General features: G+C 41.7%; 1 protein-coding gene across 1 annotated transcript in view; it reads left to right on the forward strand.

Moving 5' to 3' along the window:
- The window catches only part of LOC126355406 (solute carrier family 22 member 7-like), a 159,835-nt gene that overhangs the window by 93,508 nt on the left and 44,482 nt on the right, over positions 1–21,845 (forward strand). The window contains exon 8 of the mRNA XM_050005710.1: positions 5,403–5,590. Within this exon, the coding sequence (XP_049861667.1) occupies positions 5,403–5,590 (188 nt within the window). The remainder of the gene's footprint in view (positions 1–5,402; positions 5,591–21,845) is intronic.

Below are 21,845 nucleotides of genomic sequence, written 5' to 3' on the forward strand. Positions count from 1 at the left end.
TCTAGTAAGGTCGTCCGAAGACCAGTATCAGCTGCAAAGCGATTTAGAAAAGATTGCTGTATGGTGTGTCAGGTGGCAGTTGACGCTAAATAACTAAAAGTGTGAGATGATCCACATGAGTTCCAAAAGAAATCCGTTGGAATTCGATTACTCGATAAATAGTACAATTCTCAAGGCTGTCAATTCAACTAAGTACCTGGGTGTTAAAATTACGAACAACTTCAGTTGGAAGGACCACATAGATAATATTGTCGGGAAGGCGAGCCAAAGGTTGCGTTTCATTGGCAGGACACTTAGAAGATGCAACAAGTCCACTAAAGAGACAGCTTACACTACACTCGTTCGTCCTCTGTTAGAATATTGCTGCGCAGTGTGGGATCCTTACCAGGTGGGATTGACGGAGGACATCGAAAGAGTGCAAAAAAGGGCAGCTCGTTTTGTATTATCGCGTAATAGGGGAGAGAGTGTGGCAGATATGATACACGAGTTGGGATGGAAGTCATTACAGCATAGACGTTTTTCGTCGCGGCGAGACCTTTTTACGAAATTTCAGTCACCAACTTTCTCTTCCGAATGCGAAAATATTTAGTTGAGCCCAACCTACATAGGTGGGAATAGTCATCAAAATAAAATAAGAGAAATCAGAGCTCGAACAGAAAGGTTTAGGTGTTCGTTTTTCCCGCTCGCTGTTCGGGAGTGGAATAGTAGTGAGATAGTATGATTGTGGTTCGATGAACCCTCTGCCAAGCACTTAAATGTGAATTGCAGAGTAGTCATGTAGATGTAGATGTAGATGTAGATGCAGTAGTAGCCCTTGGGCGGCCTGAGCGAGGCATGTCATCGACAATTCCTCTCTCTCTGTATCTCCTCCACATCCGAACCACATCTCTTTGGTTCCGAGACGCCTGGACACTTCCCTTGTTGAGCGCCCTTCCTGACACAAAGTAACAATGCAGACGCGATCGAACAGCGGTATTGATCGTCTAGGCAGTGTATATCCTTCCTGGTGAAATGATCGGAACTGATTGGCTGTCGGACCCCCTCCGTCTAATAGACGCTGCTCACACATGGTTGTTTACATCTATGGTCGGGTTTAGTGACATCTCTGAATAGTCAAAGGGGCTGTGTGTATGGTACAATATCCACAGTCAATTCTGGGAACTGGGGTGACGCACAACCTTTTTTTTGATGTGTGTATTAGATTGCCATATAATGATCTCAGTTACACCTAATAGCAATTTTTCAAATAGTAGGCAGGTTGAATTACATGAAGTTCCCATTGCTCAAACATGTTTTTAAATAACTAGTAAGCATAAGTTTCAGGTTGCAGCATAAAGTTCAGGCCACAGTCATGGATCAGAGCTTAACGTATTGTACCGCTGAATTTCACCAACTACAGTATTCATATGGTGAAGTATCTTAGCGTCTAAACTATGTCTGTATGTAGCACAAAGTATACTTCCAAACTAGTTAGGCACTCTAACAAACTAACGTTCAGTTTTCGTTCGGTGGCTGCGAATGTGAGTCAGTCCAAATGAGCCCTTCTGAAAACAATATACCTTCCAGTGTTAGCGGTGCAAACATAAACTTCACCATCTTAAAGACTCGTGCCAAATTTGTAAAATTTTCCAAATTTTCCAAATTGAGAAAAGTGCGATCGGTTGACAAACCAGAGTTCAACAGCCTGTCTCACACTGTGAATTTTAACAGTTTCCGAGGCTGAAAAGATGCTGCTGACCATGAATCTGCTCCTCCTAGTGGAAAACAAAATAAGACCTCAAGTAGCCGAATATTCCTCCTTTAATGTGATTGCTTACTACCAATAGAGGCACAACAGATCAGTGTAAATTTTAGGAGAAGACCACCACGGATACTACCACACATTTTTAATCTTTTCACGTGAGGCATTTTGAGATCTCAAGTTGGCTGTAAATCTATTCGTCCCTCTTAATCACAAACAGACAGGGTGACCCAAAATTCACCTAACATTTGAAAATTCAGTACTTTACGAAATGATGTAGGCAGAGCGGTAAAAATTGGTAGACATGCTTGACATGACATGTGCACAAAATAACAAGCAGGTGGCGCTTCATGTGACACATAAGCAATAATTAGCGTATCAGCTGATTTTTAGCAAAGACGATGTTCTTTATAACAGACGCTCAGGATGTCGGCTGTCATTCACCAGCAATACATGTAATCGAGGGACAATGTTCTGAACCACACTGTACCACATATCTGTAGGTATGTTGACTTTTAACATCCCCAATGAGTTCGGAAGATCGCGGTAGACTTGCGACTTCAGGTAACCCCAGAACCAACTATGAGACGGATTAAAGTCTGTGGCGTGGGAGGCCTAGCATAACGGAGGTGGCCGCTCAGCACCCGATCCTCACCAAACGATGTGCGCAAGAGACCTTTCACACGTGTAGCAACGTGGCGTGGAGCGTTATCCTGCCTGTAAGTCTTAACTTGCAGCAGGTGTTTATCGCCCGTCACGCTGTCAGTTTGAAAAACAGCACCCCGCAATTCCTCGAAGAAAAAGAACCGTTCATGATTGAGGTAGTAAACACACACCACTCCGTGACTTTTTCGTCATTCAGTGGGGTTTCCACGACAGTTCTAGAGTTTTCGGTAGTCCAAATTCTGGAATGTGAAATGGGGTTCGTCAGTGCAACGACTCTGTTGGCCAGTTTCTGCACTCATTTTCAGTTCATATATAACCCCATGTCATTCCCGGCATATGTGTGAGGGTTTATCTTTGTACCTACATTATACGTGAATTTGTGCATTTTCAAATGTTCACGGACCTTTGGTCTTCCTATATATCAAACAAAGCTGTGAGGACAGATCGTGAGTCGTGCTTGTCTAATTCTATCGGTAGAGTAATTGCCCCTGAATGGAAAATGTCCCTAGTTCGAGTCACAGTCCAGCACACAGTTTTCATCTGCGAGGAAGTTTCAAAGCAAATATATCTAAATTTAATTCTACTGATTCGCATATTATGTCACATTAAAGTGGCCTTCATGCATTTTTTCAGTAGTTCCATGAAATATTAAAAATTTTACGTAACTTTTTATTAATCAAAACATAACGGAATTAAAGGCTGCTGCCAGTGAGCATTGATTTATATCAATGGGGAAAGCCGAAAATTTCAACCAAACCTGAATTTGAATCGTGTCTCCTGTTTACTTGGAAGATGTGCTGACCACTACGCCATCTGGGCACAGTGGACTCCACAACAACATGTATTACTCTATCACACCTCCCCTCAGACCCACATTCTCAACTTTATACCACACACTACTGAAGTAGTGCCCCTGCTCATTAACTTCTTATTAACATATGTCTTGTGTCTGAACCGTCCAATGACTCGCCGAGATATTTTGGTTATACACTGAAGAGCCAAAGAAACTGCTATAGGCATGCTTATTCAAATACAGAAATATATAAATAGGCAGAATACGGCGCTACGGTCGACAACGCCTATATAAGAATCGGTTACTGCTGCTACAGTGACAGGTTATCTAGATTTAGGTGGGTTTGAACGTGGTGTTATAGTCGGCGAACAAGCGTTGGGACACAGCATCTCCGAGGTAGCTATGAAGTGGGGATTTTGCTATACGACCATTTCACGAGTGTACCGTTAATATAAGGAATTTGGTAAAAGAGTAAATCTCTGAAATCGCTGCGGCCGGGAAAAGATCCTGCAAGAATGGGGTTAACACGACTGAAGAGATTCGTTGAACTTTACAGAAGTTCATCCCTTCCGCAAATTGCTGCAGGTTTCATAGCTGAGCCATTAATAAGTGACAGCGTGCGAACCATTCAACGAAAGATCGATATGGGATTTAGGAGACGAAGGCCCATTCGTGTACTCCTGATGACTGCGCTACACAAAGCTTTACGATTCACCTGGACCTGTCAACACCGAATCTAGACTTGTGATGGGGGAAACATGTTGCGTGGTCGGACGAGTCTCGTTTCAAACTGTATCGAGTGGGTGGGCATGTACAGGTATGGAGACAACCTCATGAATTCATGAACACTGCTTGTCAGCAGTGGACTGTTCAAGCTGGTGGAGGCTAATGGTGTGGAGCGTGAGCAGTTGGAGTGATATGGGCTCCTTGATATTTCTAAATACGACTCTAGCAGATGACACATACATAAGCATCTGGTCTGGTCACCTGCTTTATATCCATTGCGGATTCTGACAGACTAGGGCAATTCCAGCAGGACAATGCGAGACCCCACACGTCCAGAATTGCTACAGTGTGGCTCCAGGAACACTCTTCTAAGTTTAAATTTAAACACTTCCGCTGTCCACCAAACTCCCCAGACATGAACGTTATTGAGCATATCTGGAATGCCTTGCGACGTGATGTTTAGAATAGATCTGTACCCCCTTGTACTCTTAAGGATTTATGGACAACCCTGCACAATTCGTGATGTCAATTCCCTCCAGCACTACTTCAGACATTAGTCGAGTCCATGCCACGTCGTCTTGGGGCACTTTTTCTTACCCGCGGGGATTCTACACGGTATTAGGCGGGTGTATCAGCTTCTTTGGCTCTTCAGTGTGTACAGCTGATGGTGGTAGCTGCTGCTTGACAGGGTATGTGTCAGTAGCTGCTTGGATGTAAGTGTAATTTAAGTGTTACTCATTTGTGTAATTATATAAGTTCACTGGACAAAACATTTGTTACCTCTTGAGAGGAGCACTGTGGTCGGTTTAATGTGCTGTGGATGGTGTGGAGCTGAAACAACGTGGTCATGTGTCCATCAGCTACTGATGTAAGTCATGGCAACCTCTTGATGTGTAGTTGCCACACTGTTGTATGGAATCAACATAGTAAGGTGGTCAACATGAAAATATCGTGCCTAGATGCTACCGTAATCACACGTTGAATGATACTGCCCATTTTGTTGTTCTATCAACACGGACTGTCCATCGTGTCATTCCTTGTCAATGACAGCTGATTTCAACCTGGCAGGAATTACTGCTGTCAGCGATAGCAGATCCACTTCGATCAGTTAAAGAGTCAATACTGAGAAGGGAACTGCTTGCTATATAGTTTCGGGTAACTCGAAAAGGCCATTGCTAAGCGGCACACAAGGCTGCAGGTATTCAGTGGGCCAAGCTACACAGAACAGCTGCCTCTGTCCATCACAGCACAACACGACTCTCGGGCTCATCTAGTAACAGCAGCCACATCACGATAACACTAGCTGTCTACTTTTCCTGATCGAAAATAAAAGGCAGCATGTAACCCTTACCGTGACTATGATAAATAAAAAATAGAACATAATGTGATATTTTTAAAAAAATAAGTTCAGGTGTCAAAAACTGTTCAGTCACTCAGATGTAATATATTTACGAAATCTTTTGTCTTATTTTCCAGTATCTTCTGAACAATGGCTCATAACCATTGGGTCTCTGATGATACAGTTCTTCTCCAGTTCATCGATATTACTTACGAACTTACAGGGCATGGAAATACATCCTACACGTTTACGACAAACATGCATAGCCGTCGAATATTTAATTGTCTCTTGCGTCATGTGTGCAAATCCGTACCTTTCATACCTGGTACGTATCTATGTATTTATTTATAGATAACAAAAAATTATTGTCAGTCATATTCTGCTACACCATGGCTAACACTGTGCTTGTCAAAAAATATTTTTTAGAAACAGCATGAGTTTAGTACCGTTTGATCTGTTATAAGTGTATTAACGTAGAACTATATTTTCTGCACACGGACGTGAAACTCAAGGCAAAGAAAATATCAAACTGATTCGTTCCAGCAGCGAAACGCAGATGATATATGTTCAGGTTCCTTAGCTTTTCACCTCAACAAACCTTTCGCTCGTCTCGTGACTCTACTAATAACGTGATTTATTTCCCGAATAATCACGAGTGACTCATAAAATAATGACCAAGAAATGTTTCATAAATACGGTAACAAATTAGTTAATGCCTTTGTTACAAACGTAAGTTTTCTTATAGATCGACATTGATCCACTACTGATATAATCTTTTTGAGGTACTCCCGCTTAAGAAGTTACACAAAACTGAATCTTCAGTTTTGAACTTTTCAACATTCCAAAGTTTATAAAACAGTCGAAGAAAATGTGTAGCACTGAACAGAATATGCTTTTTCACTGTGTTCCATCCACAGGAATTAGCTGCTTATGACGATTATATCACTTAGGAGACATGCTAAAATTTATGTAAGAAGATTACATATTGAATGGCTGTGGATTCAATAATCACTTTAGAGCTAACGTGATTTTTGTGGTCGAAGAATTGGTTAAATTGGCATTATTGTCACCAAAATGGTTTAACAGCAGCAGAACTGAATATGCCATGATTTGAGCGTGGATTGTTTTCACACCGTCCAACTTCTATAATAATGTCGAGGTTTTACTAAAACAGAATTTTTGCCTCGGAGAAACAAATTCGAAATAATGATATTGCTAAAGAAGCAATAGAAGCCCCAGTTCTCCCAAATGTGGCAATAAATTCTCCAAGAGATTCAAAAAATTCCCCAAGAGATTTAAATAATTTAAGTACTTTTAGTGAATTTCTGTACTGTTACAGCTTCGATATATCTTACATGTTGGATCGGACTGTTCTTCATCACACTATCGGAAGAGTATATATATTAGTTTATATCATATACCTTACCACGGGATAGTATTCTGCCTTAAGGAAAAGCAGAAACATCCAACTGATGAAACATTTAAACAGGACTAAGAACAATGGGAAAGATAAAATCTGAATATACAGTACTTTAACTGTATAGTTTAATGTGAGACCTAGAAAACAACCACCCCACCCAATTTCTCTAATACAGAGCTGCTAAACTAACAGATTTATCTGCAAGGAAAAAACTTTCGCTTGTTGTCTATTACATATGGATACACTTAGTCATTATTTTAAGAACCGCTATTCTATTGTATTTAGGAGAACAATATTTTAAATTAGATGAAACCCATTAGGTGCTTCACTGCATATGATAGTCTCATTTGAAACATTCACCTCTTTGTTATCGCGTAATATTTATCATACAGCTCTTGTTGTGGTATTCAATCTGAAGACTAGTTTGATGCAGCTCTCGAAGCTAGTCTACCATGTGCAGGTCTTTTCAACTGTGAATAACTACTGCAACCTACATCCATCCTAAACTGTTTACGGTATTCTTCTCTTTGATCCAATACTAAACTGATGAATCCTTGATATTTTAGACGTCTCCTGTCAATCGATCTCTCCTTTCGTCAAGTTCTGCCACAAATTTCTTTTCTCCCCAATTGTTTTCCGTTACAAAATGAACCTTTTAATTTCAGCCTTTTGCTATAGCGCCACGTTTGAAAAACTTCTACTCTCTTCCCGCCTGAATTGGTACCATCCACGTCTCACTTCCATACACGCTTGCACTCCAGACAAATAACGCCAGAAAAGACCTCCTAATACTCAAACTTATATTCTATGATAACGAATGTCTGTTCATCAGAAACATTTTTCTTTCCACTGCCATTCTGCATTATATATCATCTCTATTCCGAACATCACCATTTATTTTGCTATCTAAATAGCAGAATTCATCGACTACTTTCAGTGTCTCATTTCCTTGTCTATTTCCCTCAGCAGCACCTGGTTCGATGTGAATACATTCCATCTTCATTGTTTTGGTTTCATTGGCGTTCATCGTAAATCTTTCTTCGAAGAAATTGTCCATTCCAGTCCGATCAACTGTTTTTCCACGTCATTTGCAGTTTCTGACAATTTTAATGTCATCACAGCGGTCTTAATCCGATGAAACTATATGGTTCCAGACACCTTTTCATGTATCAGACATCTATGATGTATACATCAAAACTGAAGTACCGAATGAAAATTTCTATCAAGGCTGGGATTCGAACCCAGGTCATCTGCTCTCTTGAAACATTTATAAATATTGACATTAAGTCAAAAATATGAACAAACCTAGAAGCATATGTTTGTGGGTTATTACTACAGATTAGCTCTCTGGTAATTACAACAGTTTGCAGATTCCCTGTAGCAAACTTTCAGCTATTCAAGAGAAAAAGAGCTGTATTTCTGAGCTACCTTCCAGACCAGAAATAACAGTTAGTAGTTTTTCGAGATTTAAATGTAGATTCTTTAAAAGATATGGACAGGAAGAAACAACTGGAATCATTGTTTGGGTGTTTCAATCTGATTTAAGTAGTCAGTTTACCAGATAATTAGCAGCTAGGTTGTAGAATCCCGACAGATACCGGTAACATTTTTATAGACTGCGCTCATTTATAAACTATTAACTTGTACCGTATTGTTAATGGACTATCTCATCATGATGCACAATTAGTGGAAGTAAATATTACAGCGCTTCAAGTTCATCCAAAGCAGTGTGGCTTATAAATGAGAATAATGGTGGCAGTGGACCTTAAATAACGAAAAGTGTGAGGTCATCCACATGAGTACTAAAAGGAACGCGTTAAACTTCGGTTACGCGATAAATCAGTCTAATCTAAAAGCCGTAAATTCAACTAAATTCGTAGGTATTACAATCCCGAACAATTTAAATTCGAAGGAACACATAGAAAATGTTCTGGGGAAGGCTAACCGAAGTCTGCGTTTTATTGGCAGGACACTTAGAAAATGTAACAGACCTACTAAGAAGACTGCCTACACTACGCTTGTCCATCCTCTTTTAGAATACTATTGCGCGGTGTGGGATCCTTATCAGATAGGTCTGACTGAGTACATCGAAAAAGTTCAAAGAAAGGCAGCACGTTTTGTATTATCACGAAATATGTGACAGAGTGTGAAACACCGTTGTTTAATTCCTTTACTGGATTTTGTGTAATTTATCGAAGCTGCCAAACAGTTAATTATTATGATTATATGGATAAAGGCTAGCGGTTTTTCTCCTGTGGCTATGGGGGTATTTTAATCGAGTGAATAATACCCTATTGACTCCGGTAGCAAACTGCCCCTACAGAAACATCATACAACATAAATCTATCTTAATTAGTATGGCATGGTAAATATTTTTACAAACTTATCTTACATTCAATTACCAAAAATCTTCATTTTCAATGGTTTGTCTGGGCCATTAACTACATATTTGTTACTGATTAATCTCTTATAATTAGCTACAGCACTAACAAGAAAACAAATTAGTTGAATGCCAGCTGCCCCTTTGGTATGTCGTCCTTTCAGTGGGGTTCCTGCTGTCCATACTACTATCACTCTAATATATAGAGTGTCCCAGCTATCTTGTCCACCCAAAATATCTCTGGAACAATAACAGCTATTCGAAAACGACTTTCACCGGTATCAATGTAGGGCTGGGGCCCATGAATGTACATATTTGTAAACATTCTAAAACGAAAGCATATGTCTTTTTTAACACAAACTTATGATTATTTAAATGGACCTTCAATGTTTTTTCTTCAGCAATCCATAGCATGAAAAGCACATACACAATGGCGTTGATTGCATCGCAATATTTCCACTACATCCCGAGATATTAAGACGCGAAGTTGACGCTTGAAACACCCGACATGCGGTGCTAGCGCACGTGCTGAGGCTCAGGCGTGAACCCCATGCTGCCCGTAATCGCAGCAGACCGTATTATTCGTTTCGGACCTCTTGATAAGTATGGGGGTGTGATCGCACATGTCAATGTGTAATCAGCAAATCCTCTCGAGGTACCTCTCCAGATATTAGGGGACTTGCGATGCAGTAAATCTTCAAGTGTTACGCATTGGTAACTTTTGGACCAGTATTTCTCTAAAAACTCTTCCTAAATTGACTGTAGCTGGTAACTTCTTCTTTCTTCCTAACTCGCCGGGTGAAAGCTTCACCTTCCATTCTGTCTATTGCGAACTGAAGTTTATCTCCATCTCGTAAGTGTGCTGGAAAAACTCCTCGTAACCACTTAGTAAATATCATTGGATGCAATGCCCCTTTGGGTTTATATTTTTGTTCGATGTGGGTCTGGGTATACCTATTATCAGCATTTACTAGTGTAATGAAGTTGCCCTCCCCTACTGTTAAAGTGGCACTATTTATCTTCCTATCAATCTCTTTAGTTTTAGTTTCTAGCTGTTGGACTCCCTCTTGCAGCTGTTTCATCTCATTTGTGACTAGGCCTATATGTTCCACAGCCTACTCCAATTTCACTTGCATATTTCCCAATTTATCAACATTAACTTGGTGCTGCAGTTGTATTTGTACCACATTTCTAATTTGTTGAAATTGATGTGTTTCTATTTTTTGCATTCTTCCTTCTAATTCAGTTTTGACGTCCTGGACATCTTCCTCAGCTTTTCCGATTATCTCTATTTTCACATAGTTCATCTCTTCTCGGAGTCGATCTACCTTCGCCTGAAGCTTGTCATCTCTCTCCTGAAGGGTTATTCTCATCTGTTCCTGGAATTCCGGCAGTACTTTACTTAAGCTTTCTTATTTTTTGGAATATCTCTACTATACTTTTCTTGATTTATTTGTTTTCTTTCTTGATTTCGTCATTTCCTTTCTTGATTTATTGGAATACCTTGAATATTACTGACTGCGATTCTCCATCCTCTACACTCAGCTCCTTTCTAATTGGTTTTACTGGTGTCTCAGGGTAACCGGTTGAATGACCCAATGGGCTGTCCATTGACATTCCACTATTATCAAATCCTGACTCATCCTTGTCCTCCTGCCCCATCGCCATTTATCTAACTACCTGCTCCACATCTGCGTCATCGTTGTTTCTACTTCAACCACTTGCCTCCGCTGTAGTCACTGGTTCGCTGTCCAAGTCCTTGCTGTCGCGGCATGGAGCTTCTTCACTGCTTCAGACTCTTTGGCTAACCGCTCACAGTCTGGGTGACGTCATCCAACAATTATCCCACAGTCAACACTCGCAAATGCAGTAACAGTTTATGGGTCCACATCAAATTGAACGATTTACGCCATTCAAAAGAAAATTTCGGATACAAAGTCAATTGAGAATACGCTCCTGATACTTTGGTAACGGAATTTTGGCTGGTTCACTCTCGATTATGCGCAAACGCGTCTTTTCTTAGAGTATGAATTTTACAGCAATTCACACATACTTCAATACATTGATTATTACCACTGCTTTTATCAAGTTAACTCGTAAAAACAAATTGTTTACTGTTTCTCAGTCACTTATGCACTGTATTGTCTAAATAAGTCACTTTTGCACTACAATGTCTAAATAATGTGCTTCTTTCCCACGATTTCTAATTTCATCATAAATCCATGACATTACAATGTTTCTAGTTGTGACACTCTGATTTTAGTCACGGTAACGACAATACCGGATTGCTCTTGCACTAAAATTGTCCGATAATTGCAAATGTCATTCTACTGAAACCAAAATGGTGCTTAATAAATCATTGTTCGGATCCGAAGATTACAACTATCCTTGGCACGGGAGCCAAGGTGAAACACCGCCGTTTAATTCCTTTACTGGATTTTGTGTAATTTATCGAAGCTGCCAAACAGTTAATTATTATGATTATATGACTGTGTACTTAATGGATGAAGGGCTATCGGTTTTTCTCCTGTGGCTTCAGGGGTATTTCAATCGAGTGCGGCTGTTTTGCAACTGAATAGTGGCATGATTGAAAGTTTGCCTATTACTAAGGACCATAAAGTTTGCGATGTACCAACTGATACATATTTACTACTAACACACAAATTCTGAGGCAGTTGCTACCTTCGCCTTACACGTCTGATTACCGTTACATCTTTTTATTGGTTGCTGATTTTCAGTACTTCGTCAAACGCAATGCTGATAGTTAACATTCACAACAATCCTCACTGCAATCCATGGTTGTTGCTGGCCGACGCGGTTGACGCGAAACACGTAATTCACCGCTTGTCACTTTCTGTTTCATACCACTCGCGAATCGGTATCGATGAGGGTCCACCCCACGACGATCAGGGGGACGCGCTCACTCGTCATACTCCGGTGAATTTACTCGACCACCATTCTTGCCTGTCTCTCCAGCACTACTGCTTGCTCGACACACCAGTGCCACTCCACACTCGACACAAGTCTCACTGCCTCCTACAGCACTTGGCAGTCGACTCCCGCCTACTATCGACCTGGGCGTCGGGTACTAGCATCTATGTTCGTGGGATCACAGATCCCTTACAAGTGTCACAGAAATGATACTGGATTTGGGATGGCTATCATTAAAAGAAAGGCGTTTGTCGTAGCGACGGAATCTTCTCACGATATTCCAAACACCAACTTTCTCCTCCGAATGCGAAAATATTTTGTTAACACCGACTTATAAAGGGAGGAACGATCACCAAGATAAAATAAAGGAAATTAGAGCTCGTACGGAAAGATATAGGCGTTCATTGTTTCCGCGCGCTATACGAGATTGGAATAATAGAGAATTGTGAGGGTGGTTCGATGAATCCTCTGCCAGGCACTTAAATGTGATTTGCAGAGTATCCGTGTAGATGTATATGTAGAAAGAATAGAATACGATATTTTAAGAATAACTTAAAAGAGGCGGTACGGGATGAGATACATATAGGAAGACATGTTAATTTCATATTAAATTTGTTCCATAGTAAATTAATAGCTTTCCTAAATTCTTATCCAGGAAACAAATTTTTAAAAAAATAAGCCGTGATTAACTATGGGACTTAAAATCTCTTGTAAAAGGAAGAAGGGAATTTATATAAAGTTTGGAATAGGTCAAGATGCGACATTACTTGCATACTCCAAGAATTACGGTATTACTTTAGGGAAAATCGTTGAAATTTCCAAAAGTGTGTACGAGGTCTGTTCAAAAAATTTCGGAACATTCGTAATTTCGCCTCCATGGTATATTGAAGCGAAATACTGTAGGCATCCCTGCACACGCCTGTGTTTAATGTGCAACTGCCGGAAGATTTATTGTTGAATGTCTGTTAGTTATTGTTCAGTGGTTTATTGAGAAGAACGTTGTGTCACACATTTTGCTATTTCGAAATAGCAGGTTTAGAGGAGCAACACTTCTGCATTTCATTTTGCCTGAAACTCAACTTTACAGACACACAAAAAATGGTGCAGGAAACCTACGGTAAAGAGTGCTTAAGCCGTACTCGGTGTTACGAATAGTACGCACGGTTTAAAAATAGCCGGACGGAAGTTAAAAACGACAGTCGTTCAAGACGCCATTCAACGTCTGCCGATGAACTCCTGATGCAGCATCTTGGAATGCATTGTGTTGTCACCAAGTTCGTCCCACGGCTCTGAGTCAAGACCAGGCAGGCCTTCGCCTAGCAATCTGTAAAAGAGTTTTTCGATTGGGCAAATGAGAGCGAAATGTTCCGTAAGAGAATCATAACTGGTGATGAGACTTAGGTCTACGGTTATGACGCAGAGACCAAGGTTCAGTCTTCAGAATAGTTCGGGAAAGGTTCTCATCAGATCAGGTAAAATGTCAAAGCCATGTCGATAGTTTTCTTTGACTTTGAAGGGTTAGTTCATCATGAATTCCTACCAACAGGGACAAATTGATAATCGTTGGATCTATCGGAAAGTGTTACGATGACTGTGAGAAAATGCGAGAAGAAAACGGCCTGAAATATGACGAGACAGTTCATGGCTCTTGAATCACGATAACGCACCCGCACATTCCCCACATTCATCCCAGTTGGTACATGACTATTCTCCAAAAAACATAAGCGCTGTGCGGCCTCATCCTCCGTACTCTCCAGATCTGCCCCCCCCCCTACCCCTTGCGGACATTTTTTTTTTATTTCTAGAGTTCAAAACCCCGTTGGGAGGACAAAGATTCTCAACGATAGACGAGAAAAATTGCCAGCAAGAGGCGTACCAAGAAAGCTTCACTTCATATTTCGATTTGTCTATACGCTACGAACACATAACCTCAAAAACTCATCCAACTAATGTCGCCAAAGTTAGAACACGACGAAAGAGTTTAGATTCACCAACGAGTTGAGCTAGCGCGTTGCGCGCATGCGCAGTGACCGAGAGCAGTTGCCTGCAACCTAGTGTCGTCGCTTAAACCAGACTTTAAACTCATAACTCAAAAATTTAATTCTCGCGTTATTTCCTATATTTCACATCAAACTGCCTGTTTACTGCCGAAAATGTAGGCTTCTGGTACCCTGAACACTTGGTGTGCATACATGATCCTTTCATTCTGTGCTCGAATCATATCCCTCTTAACAGATTCTGAAATTCGTCGAAATCACACATGCCTTGCCTGGCTAACGTAACTTCTCTTCTTACTCACTATGGCAGTTACGCAAAACAGAGTCATATGATATCCTATGTTACATACGCTTCGTCCAGATTGGTATGTCTCTTAACGTCACTTTCGAAGTAAGCTGCTGGGTTATTATACTCGGAGTTCGATTCCTTTGGTAGTATGAGTATGTTCCTTTTTTCACATTCTTGCTGTACTTGTGACTAATACTGGTTCAAGTATCCCCATTGAAATTCACCATAAGTATTGCATGGTTCGGCATGATTCTCGTAGTTGTCTCTGGTTACTCTTGCTGGTACCCACTTACGAAGATCATTACTTGAGCCTATGACCATAACTGTAGCAATATGCGTCGCTTTAACTAACCCAAAGTTTCGGATGGAGGTCACACAGCTGGATAGAAAATTACTTTCTGTACACTTGTGTTTCCTCTTCGCATTGCATCCCTTTCTGCCGCTTCATTGGGGCGCATTTGACTCTTTTGTCTGCGAGGTACAACAACTACCTTCTTCATTCTTTGTCTCATCGTGTACAGCTTCTACACATCTCGTATTACGTTTATCAAACATGTTCAGTACCTCTTATTGTAGAACAGCTACCTCTTTGTTCAGCTTGTCATGATTCTCCTTGACCGACTTCAAATCTCAATTCATCTCTGCAGTAACAGCAAAGCGCTCTTGCATGATTATCTGTAATGTAGTTTCTATCTCCTGCACCTGCTCATCTGTTTTCTCAATCATTTTTCGGAAGCTGGAGGCACTGCTGTACACTCTTATTTGCTATCCCAGTTGTACATTCTTCGGTTTGTACCCTAATATATTCCAAAAGTTCGTGGGTTTGCACTATCAACTCGGCACTCTGCCTTTCTATTTCCCTGAATAATTCATCATTCCTGCCACATCGTGACTTGTTCTCCTTCATAAGGTTAGGCAACCGTTATGAACAATGGTGCCTCTCTCCGAGTCGATTTCTATGTGAAGGATAATCTTCGATGGGTTCCGGATGTGGAAACTAGGTGGCCCTCAGTCGAAGCAAGATGAGCTGGGTAGTGGAAAGTGAGCGGCAGTCGGTGGAGTGTATCTACGTCTACATCTACGTGGTTACTCTGCTGTTCACAATTAAGTGCCTGGCACAGGGTTCAATTAACCAACTTCAAGCTGTCTCTCTACCGTTCCACTCTCGAAAGGCGCGCGGGAAACAACCACTTAAATTTTTCCGTGCGAGCCCTGATTTCTCTTATTTAACGTGGTCATCGTTTCTCACTATGTAGGTGGGTGCCAACCGATTGTTTTCACATTCGGAAGAGAAAACTGGTGATTGAAATTTCATGAGAAGACACCGCCTCAACGAAAAACGCCTTTAATTTAATGACTGCCACTCCAATCCAAGTATCATGGTGTGGCACTATCTCCCCTACTTAACGATAATACAAGACGAGCTGCCTTTCTTTGCACTTTTTCGATGTCATCCGTCAGTTCCATCTGAAGCGGATCCCGCACCGACTGCAAAATATTCCAGAACAGAGCGGACAAGTGTGGTGTAAGCAGTCTCTTTTGTAGACCACACAGATATCTTAACTAAACCATTTTGCAATTCATTTTGGTCATCTGATGACTTTACAAGACGGTAAATGACAGCATCATGAGCAAATAATCTAAGAGGTCTACTCAGATTGTCTCCTATGTCGTTAATATAAATCAGGAAGAATAGAGGGCCTACAAAACTGCCTTGGGGAACGCCGGATATTGCTTCTGTTCTAGTCGATGACTTTCCGTCGACCACGAGCTGTGACCTTTCTGACAGGAAATCACGAAACCAGTAGCACAACTATGGCGATATTCCATAGGCACGCTGTTTGGTTAGAATGCGCTTGTGAGGAACGGTGTCGAAAACCTTCTGAAAATTGAAAAATATGGAGTCAATTAGACATCCCCTGTCGATAGCACTCATTACTTCACGAGTGTAAAGAGCTAGTTGTGTTCCGCAAGAACGATATTTTGTAAATCCGTGCTATGTGTCAATAAATCATTTTCTTCGAGGTACAACATAATGTTAGAGTACAGTATATGTTCCAAAATCCTACTGCAAATCGTAATTCAGCGGATTACTCATATTTCCCTTTTTGGGTATTGGTGTGACGTGAGCAACTTTCCAGTCTTTAGGTACAGAAATTTCTGTCAGTGAGCGGTTGTATATAACTGTTAAATATGGAGCGATTTCACCTGCATTCTTTGAAAAGAACCTAATTTGTATACCATCTGGATCGGAAGCCTTGCCTTTATTAAGTAATTTTAGCTCCTTTGCTATACCGAGGCTATGTACTTTTATGTTTCTCATCTTCGCAGTTGTTCTTGAATGAATTTCGGGAATATTTACTTCGTCTTCTTTGGTGAAGGAGTTTCGAAAAACCGTGTTTAATAACTCTGCTTTGGTGGCACTGTCATCAGTGACTTCACCGTAGTTATCGCGCAGTGAAGGTATTGATTGCGTCTTGCCACTGGTGTGCTTTATATATGACCAGAATCTCTTTTGGTTTTCTGCCAGATTCCGAGACAGAGTTTCGTTGTGGAAATCATTAAAAGCATCTCGCATTGAAGCACACACTATATTTCGAACTTCTGCAAAACTTTACCAATCTTGGGGATTTTGCGTTCTTTTAAATTTGGCATGCTTTTTTCGTTGCTTCTGCAACAGCGATCTGACCAGTATTGTGTACCATGGGGGATCAGTACCATCACTTATTAATTTATATGGTATGTATCTTTCAGTTGATGTCGATACTCTCTCTTTGAAATCATTCCACATCTTTTCTACGCTTACATCATCAGATCGGAAGGAGTCGAGACTGTTTCTTAAAAAGGCACTAAGAGCATTTTTTTCAGCTTTTTAAAATAGGTGTACTTGGCGCTTCTCTATGGTCGTTGTGCGTGTTACGGTTCTCAGCCTAGCAGCAACTGCCTTGCGGTCGCCAATCCCTGTATTCCTCATGATACTCCCCATTTGCCCAGGATTATTGGTTGCTAAGCTGTCACGTAAGCCTTCGCAAACATTTACGGTTCGAATAGGCTCATGTATTATTTGTTCAAAATGATTTTCTGAGAAAGCATTCAGTACAATTTCGGATGACGTTTTATGACTGCCGCCGACTTCAAACGTATAATTTTTCCAGCATATCGAGGGTAGATTGAAGACTATAACCGTATGAGTGGGGTACCTATTTGAAATGACTCAAGTTTTCTTTGAACTGTTCAGCAACTAAATCGGTAAAACTATCCAATTAATACATTAGTCCGATTGTCAAGTATAGCCTCTACCCATACTATTTCGCAAAACTATCTTCTTCAATTTCACTACAAGTCAAACTACTTCTGACAGTAATAAATATTCCGCCACCAGCGGTATTTAATTTATTCTTTCTAACACTGTTAGAAGGTCTGAAAAAATTTCCGCTCAACTTATTTCCAGCTTTAGCCAGCTTTATGTTGTGTTGTTGTGATGGTCTTCAGTCCAGAGACTGGTTTGATGCAGCTCTCTATGCCACTCTATCCTGTGCAAGCTTCTTCACCTCCCAGTACCTACTGAAACATACATTATTCTGAATCTGTTTAGTGTATTCATCTCTTGTTCTCCCTCTACGATTTTCACCCTCCACGCTTCCCTCCAATACTAAATAGGTGATCTCTTGATGTCTCAGAATATGCGCTACCAACCGATCCCTTCTCCTAGTCAAGTAGTGCCACAAATTTCTCTTCTCCCCAATTGTATTCAATACCTCCTCATTAGTTATGTGATCTACCCATCTAATCTTCAGCATTCTTCTGTAGCGCCACATTTCGAAAGCTTCAATTCTCAATTAGTCCAAACTATTTATGGTCCACGTTTCACTTCCATACATGGCTACAGTCCATACAAATACTTTCAGAAACGACTCCTGACATTTAAATCTATACTCGATGTCAACAAATTTCTCTTTTTCAGAAACGTTTTCCTTGCCATTGACAGTCTACATTTTATATCCTCTCTACTTCGACCATCATCAGTTATTTTGCTTCCCAAATAGCAAAACTCCTGTACTACTTTAAGCGTCTCATTTCCTAATCTAACTCCCTCAGCATCACACGACTTAATTCGACTACATTCAATTATCCTCGTTTTGCTTTTGTTGATGATCATCTTATATCCGCCTTTCATGACACTGTCCATTCCGTTCAGCTGCTCTTCCAGGTCCTTTGCTGTCTCTGACAGAATTACAATGTCATCGGCGAACCTCAAAGTTCTTATTTCTTCTCCATGGATTTCAATTCCTACTCCGAATTTTTCTTTTGTTGCCTTTACTACTTGCTCAATATACAGATTGAATAACGTCGGGGATAGGTTACAAACCTATCATACTCCTCTCCCAACCACTGCTTCCCTTTCATGCCCCTCGCCTCTTATAACTGCCATCTAGTATCTGTACAAATTGTAAATAGCATTTCGCTCCCTGTATTTTACCCCTGCCACCTTCAGAATTTGAAAGAGAGTGTTCCATTCAACGTTGTCAAAAGCTTTCTCTAAGTCTACAAGTTTGCCTTTCCTTAATCTATTTTCTAAGATAAGTCGTACGGTCAGTATTACCTCACGTATTCCAATATTTCTGCGGAATCCAAAATGATCTTTCCCAATGTCGGCCACTACCAATTTTTCCATTCGTCTGTAAAGAACTCGTGTTAGTATTTTGCAGCCGTGGCTTATTAAACTGATAGTTCGGTAATTTTCACATCCGTAAACACCTTGTTTTCTTTGGGACTGGAATTATTATAGTCCTCTTGAAGTCGGAGGGTATTTCGCCTGTCTCATACGTCTTGCTCACTAGATGGTAGAGTTTTGTCAGGACTGGCTCTCCCAAGGCCGTCAGTAGTCCTAATGAAATGTTGTCTAATCCCGGAGCCTTCTGTCCACCTAGGTCTTTCAGTGCTCTGTCAAACTCTTCACGCAGTATCATATCTCCTATATCATCTTGATGTACATTCTCTTTCATTTCTATAACATTGTCTTCAAGAACATCGCCCTTGTATAGACCCTCAATATACTCATTCCACCTTTCTGCTTTCCCTTCTTTGCTTGGAACTGGATTTCCATTTCAGCCCTTGATGTCCATGCATGTGGTTCTCTTTTCTCCAATGGTCTCTTTCATTTTCCTGTAGGCAGTATCTATCTTTCCCCTAGTGATATTCACCTCTACATCCTTACATTTGTCCTCTAGCCATCCCTGCTTAGCCATTTTGCACATCCTGTCGATCTCATTTTTGAGACGTTTGTATTCCTTTTAGCCTGCTTCATTTACTGCATTTTTATATTTTCTCCTTTCATCAATTAAATTCAATATCTCTTCTGTTACCCAAGGAGCTCTACTAACCCTAGTCTTTTTACTTACTTGATCCTCTGCTACCATCACTGTTTCATCTCTCAAAGCTACCCATTCTTCTTCTACTGTAGTGTTTCCCCATTCTTGTCAGTCGTTCCCTTATACTCTCCCTGAAGCTCTCTACAACCTCTGGTTCTTTTAGTTTATCCAGGTCCCATCTCTTCAGATTCCCACCTTTTTGCAGTTTCTTCAGTTTTAATCTACAGTTCATAACCAATAGATTGTGGTCAGAGTCCACATCTGCCCCTGGAAATGTCTTCCAATTTAAAACCTGGTTCCTGAATCTTTGTCTTACCATTATACACTCCTGCAAATGGAAAAAAGAACACATTGACACCGGTGTGTCAGACCCACCATACTTGCTCCGGACACTGCGAGAGGGCTGTACAAGCAATGATCACACGCACGGCACAGCGGACACACCAGGCACCGCGGTGTTGGCCGTCGAATGGCGCTAGCTGCGCAGCATTTGTGCACCGCCGCCGTCAGTGTCAGCCAGTTTGCCGTGGCATACGGAGCTCCATCGCAGTCTGTAACACTGGTAGCATGCCGCGACAGCGTGGACGTGAACCGTATGTGCAGTTGACGGACTTTGAGCGAGGGCGTATAGTGGGCATGCGGGAGGCCGGGTGGACGTACCGCCGGATTGCTCAACACGTGGGGCATGAGGTCTCCACAGTACATCGATGTTGTCGCCAGTGGTCGGCGGAAGTTGCACGTGCCCGTCGACCTGGGACCGGACCGCAGTGACGCACGGATGCACGCCAAGACCGTAGGATCCTACGCAGTGCCGTAGGGGACTGCACCGCCACTTCCCAGCAAATTAGGGACACTGTTGCTCCTGGGGTATCGGCGAGGACCATTCGCAACCGTCTCCATGAAGCTGGGCTACGGTCCCGCACACCGTTAGGCCGTCTTCCGCTCACGCCCCAACATCGTGCAGCCCGCCTCCAGTGGTGTCGCGACAGGCGTGAATGGAGGGACGAATGGAGACGTGTCGTCTTCAGCGATGAGAGTCGCTTCTGCCTTGGTGCCAATGATGGTCGTATGCGTATTTGGCGCCGTGCAGGTGAGCGCCACAATCAGGACTGCATACGACCGAGGCACACAGGGTCAACACCCGGCATCATGGTGTGTGGAGCGATCTCCTACACTGGCCGTACACCTCTGGTGATCGTCGAGGGGACACTGAATAGTGCATGGTACATCCAAACCGTCATCGAACCCATCGTTCTACCATTCCTAGACCGGCAAGGGAACTTGCTGTTCCAACAGGACAATGCACATCCGCATGTATCCCGTGCCACCCAGCGTGCTCTAGAAGGTGTAAGTCAACTACCCTGGCCAACAAGATCTCCGGATCTGTCCCCCATTGAGCGTGTTTGGGACTGGATGAAGCGTCGTCTCACGCGGTCTGCACGTCCAGCACGAACGCTGGTCCAACTGAGGCGCCAGGTGGAAATGGCATGGCAAGCCGTTCCACAGGACTACATCCAGCATCTCTACGATCGTCTCCATGGGAGAATAGCAGCCTGCATCGCTGCGAAAGATGGATATACACTGTACTAGTGCCGACATTGTGCATGCTCTGTTGGCTGTGTCTATGTGCCTGTGGTTCTGTCAGTGTGATCATGTGATGTATCTGACCCCAGGAATGTGTCAATAAAGTTTCCCCTTCCTGGGACAATGAATTCACGGTGTTCTTATTTCAATTTCCAGGAGTGTATAATCTATCTGAGACCTTCCAGTATCTCCAAGCTTCTTCCATGTATACAACCTTCTTTTACGATTCTTGAACCAAGTGTTAGTTATGATTAAGTTATGCTCTGTGCATAATTCTACCAGGTGGCTTCCTCTTTCATTCCTTAATCCCATACTACATTCACCTACTACGTCTCCTTCTCTTCCTTTTCCTACTATCGAGTTCCCGTCATCAATGACAGTTAATTTTTCGTATCCCTTCACTATCTGAATAATTTCTCTTATCTCATCATACATTTAATCAATCTCTTCTTCATATGCGGAGCTAGTTGGCATGTAAACTAGTAATACTGTGGTAGGCGTGGGCTTCGTATCTAGCTTGGCCACAATAATGCAATCATTAGGCTGCTTGTAGTAGCTTACCCGCATTCCTATTTTCCTATTCATTATTAAACCTACTTCTGCATTA

Source organism: Schistocerca gregaria, chromosome 3 (genome assembly GCF_023897955.1).
Source record: "Schistocerca gregaria isolate iqSchGreg1 chromosome 3, iqSchGreg1.2, whole genome shotgun sequence".
Taxonomy (NCBI): Eukaryota; Metazoa; Arthropoda; class Insecta; order Orthoptera; family Acrididae; genus Schistocerca; species Schistocerca gregaria.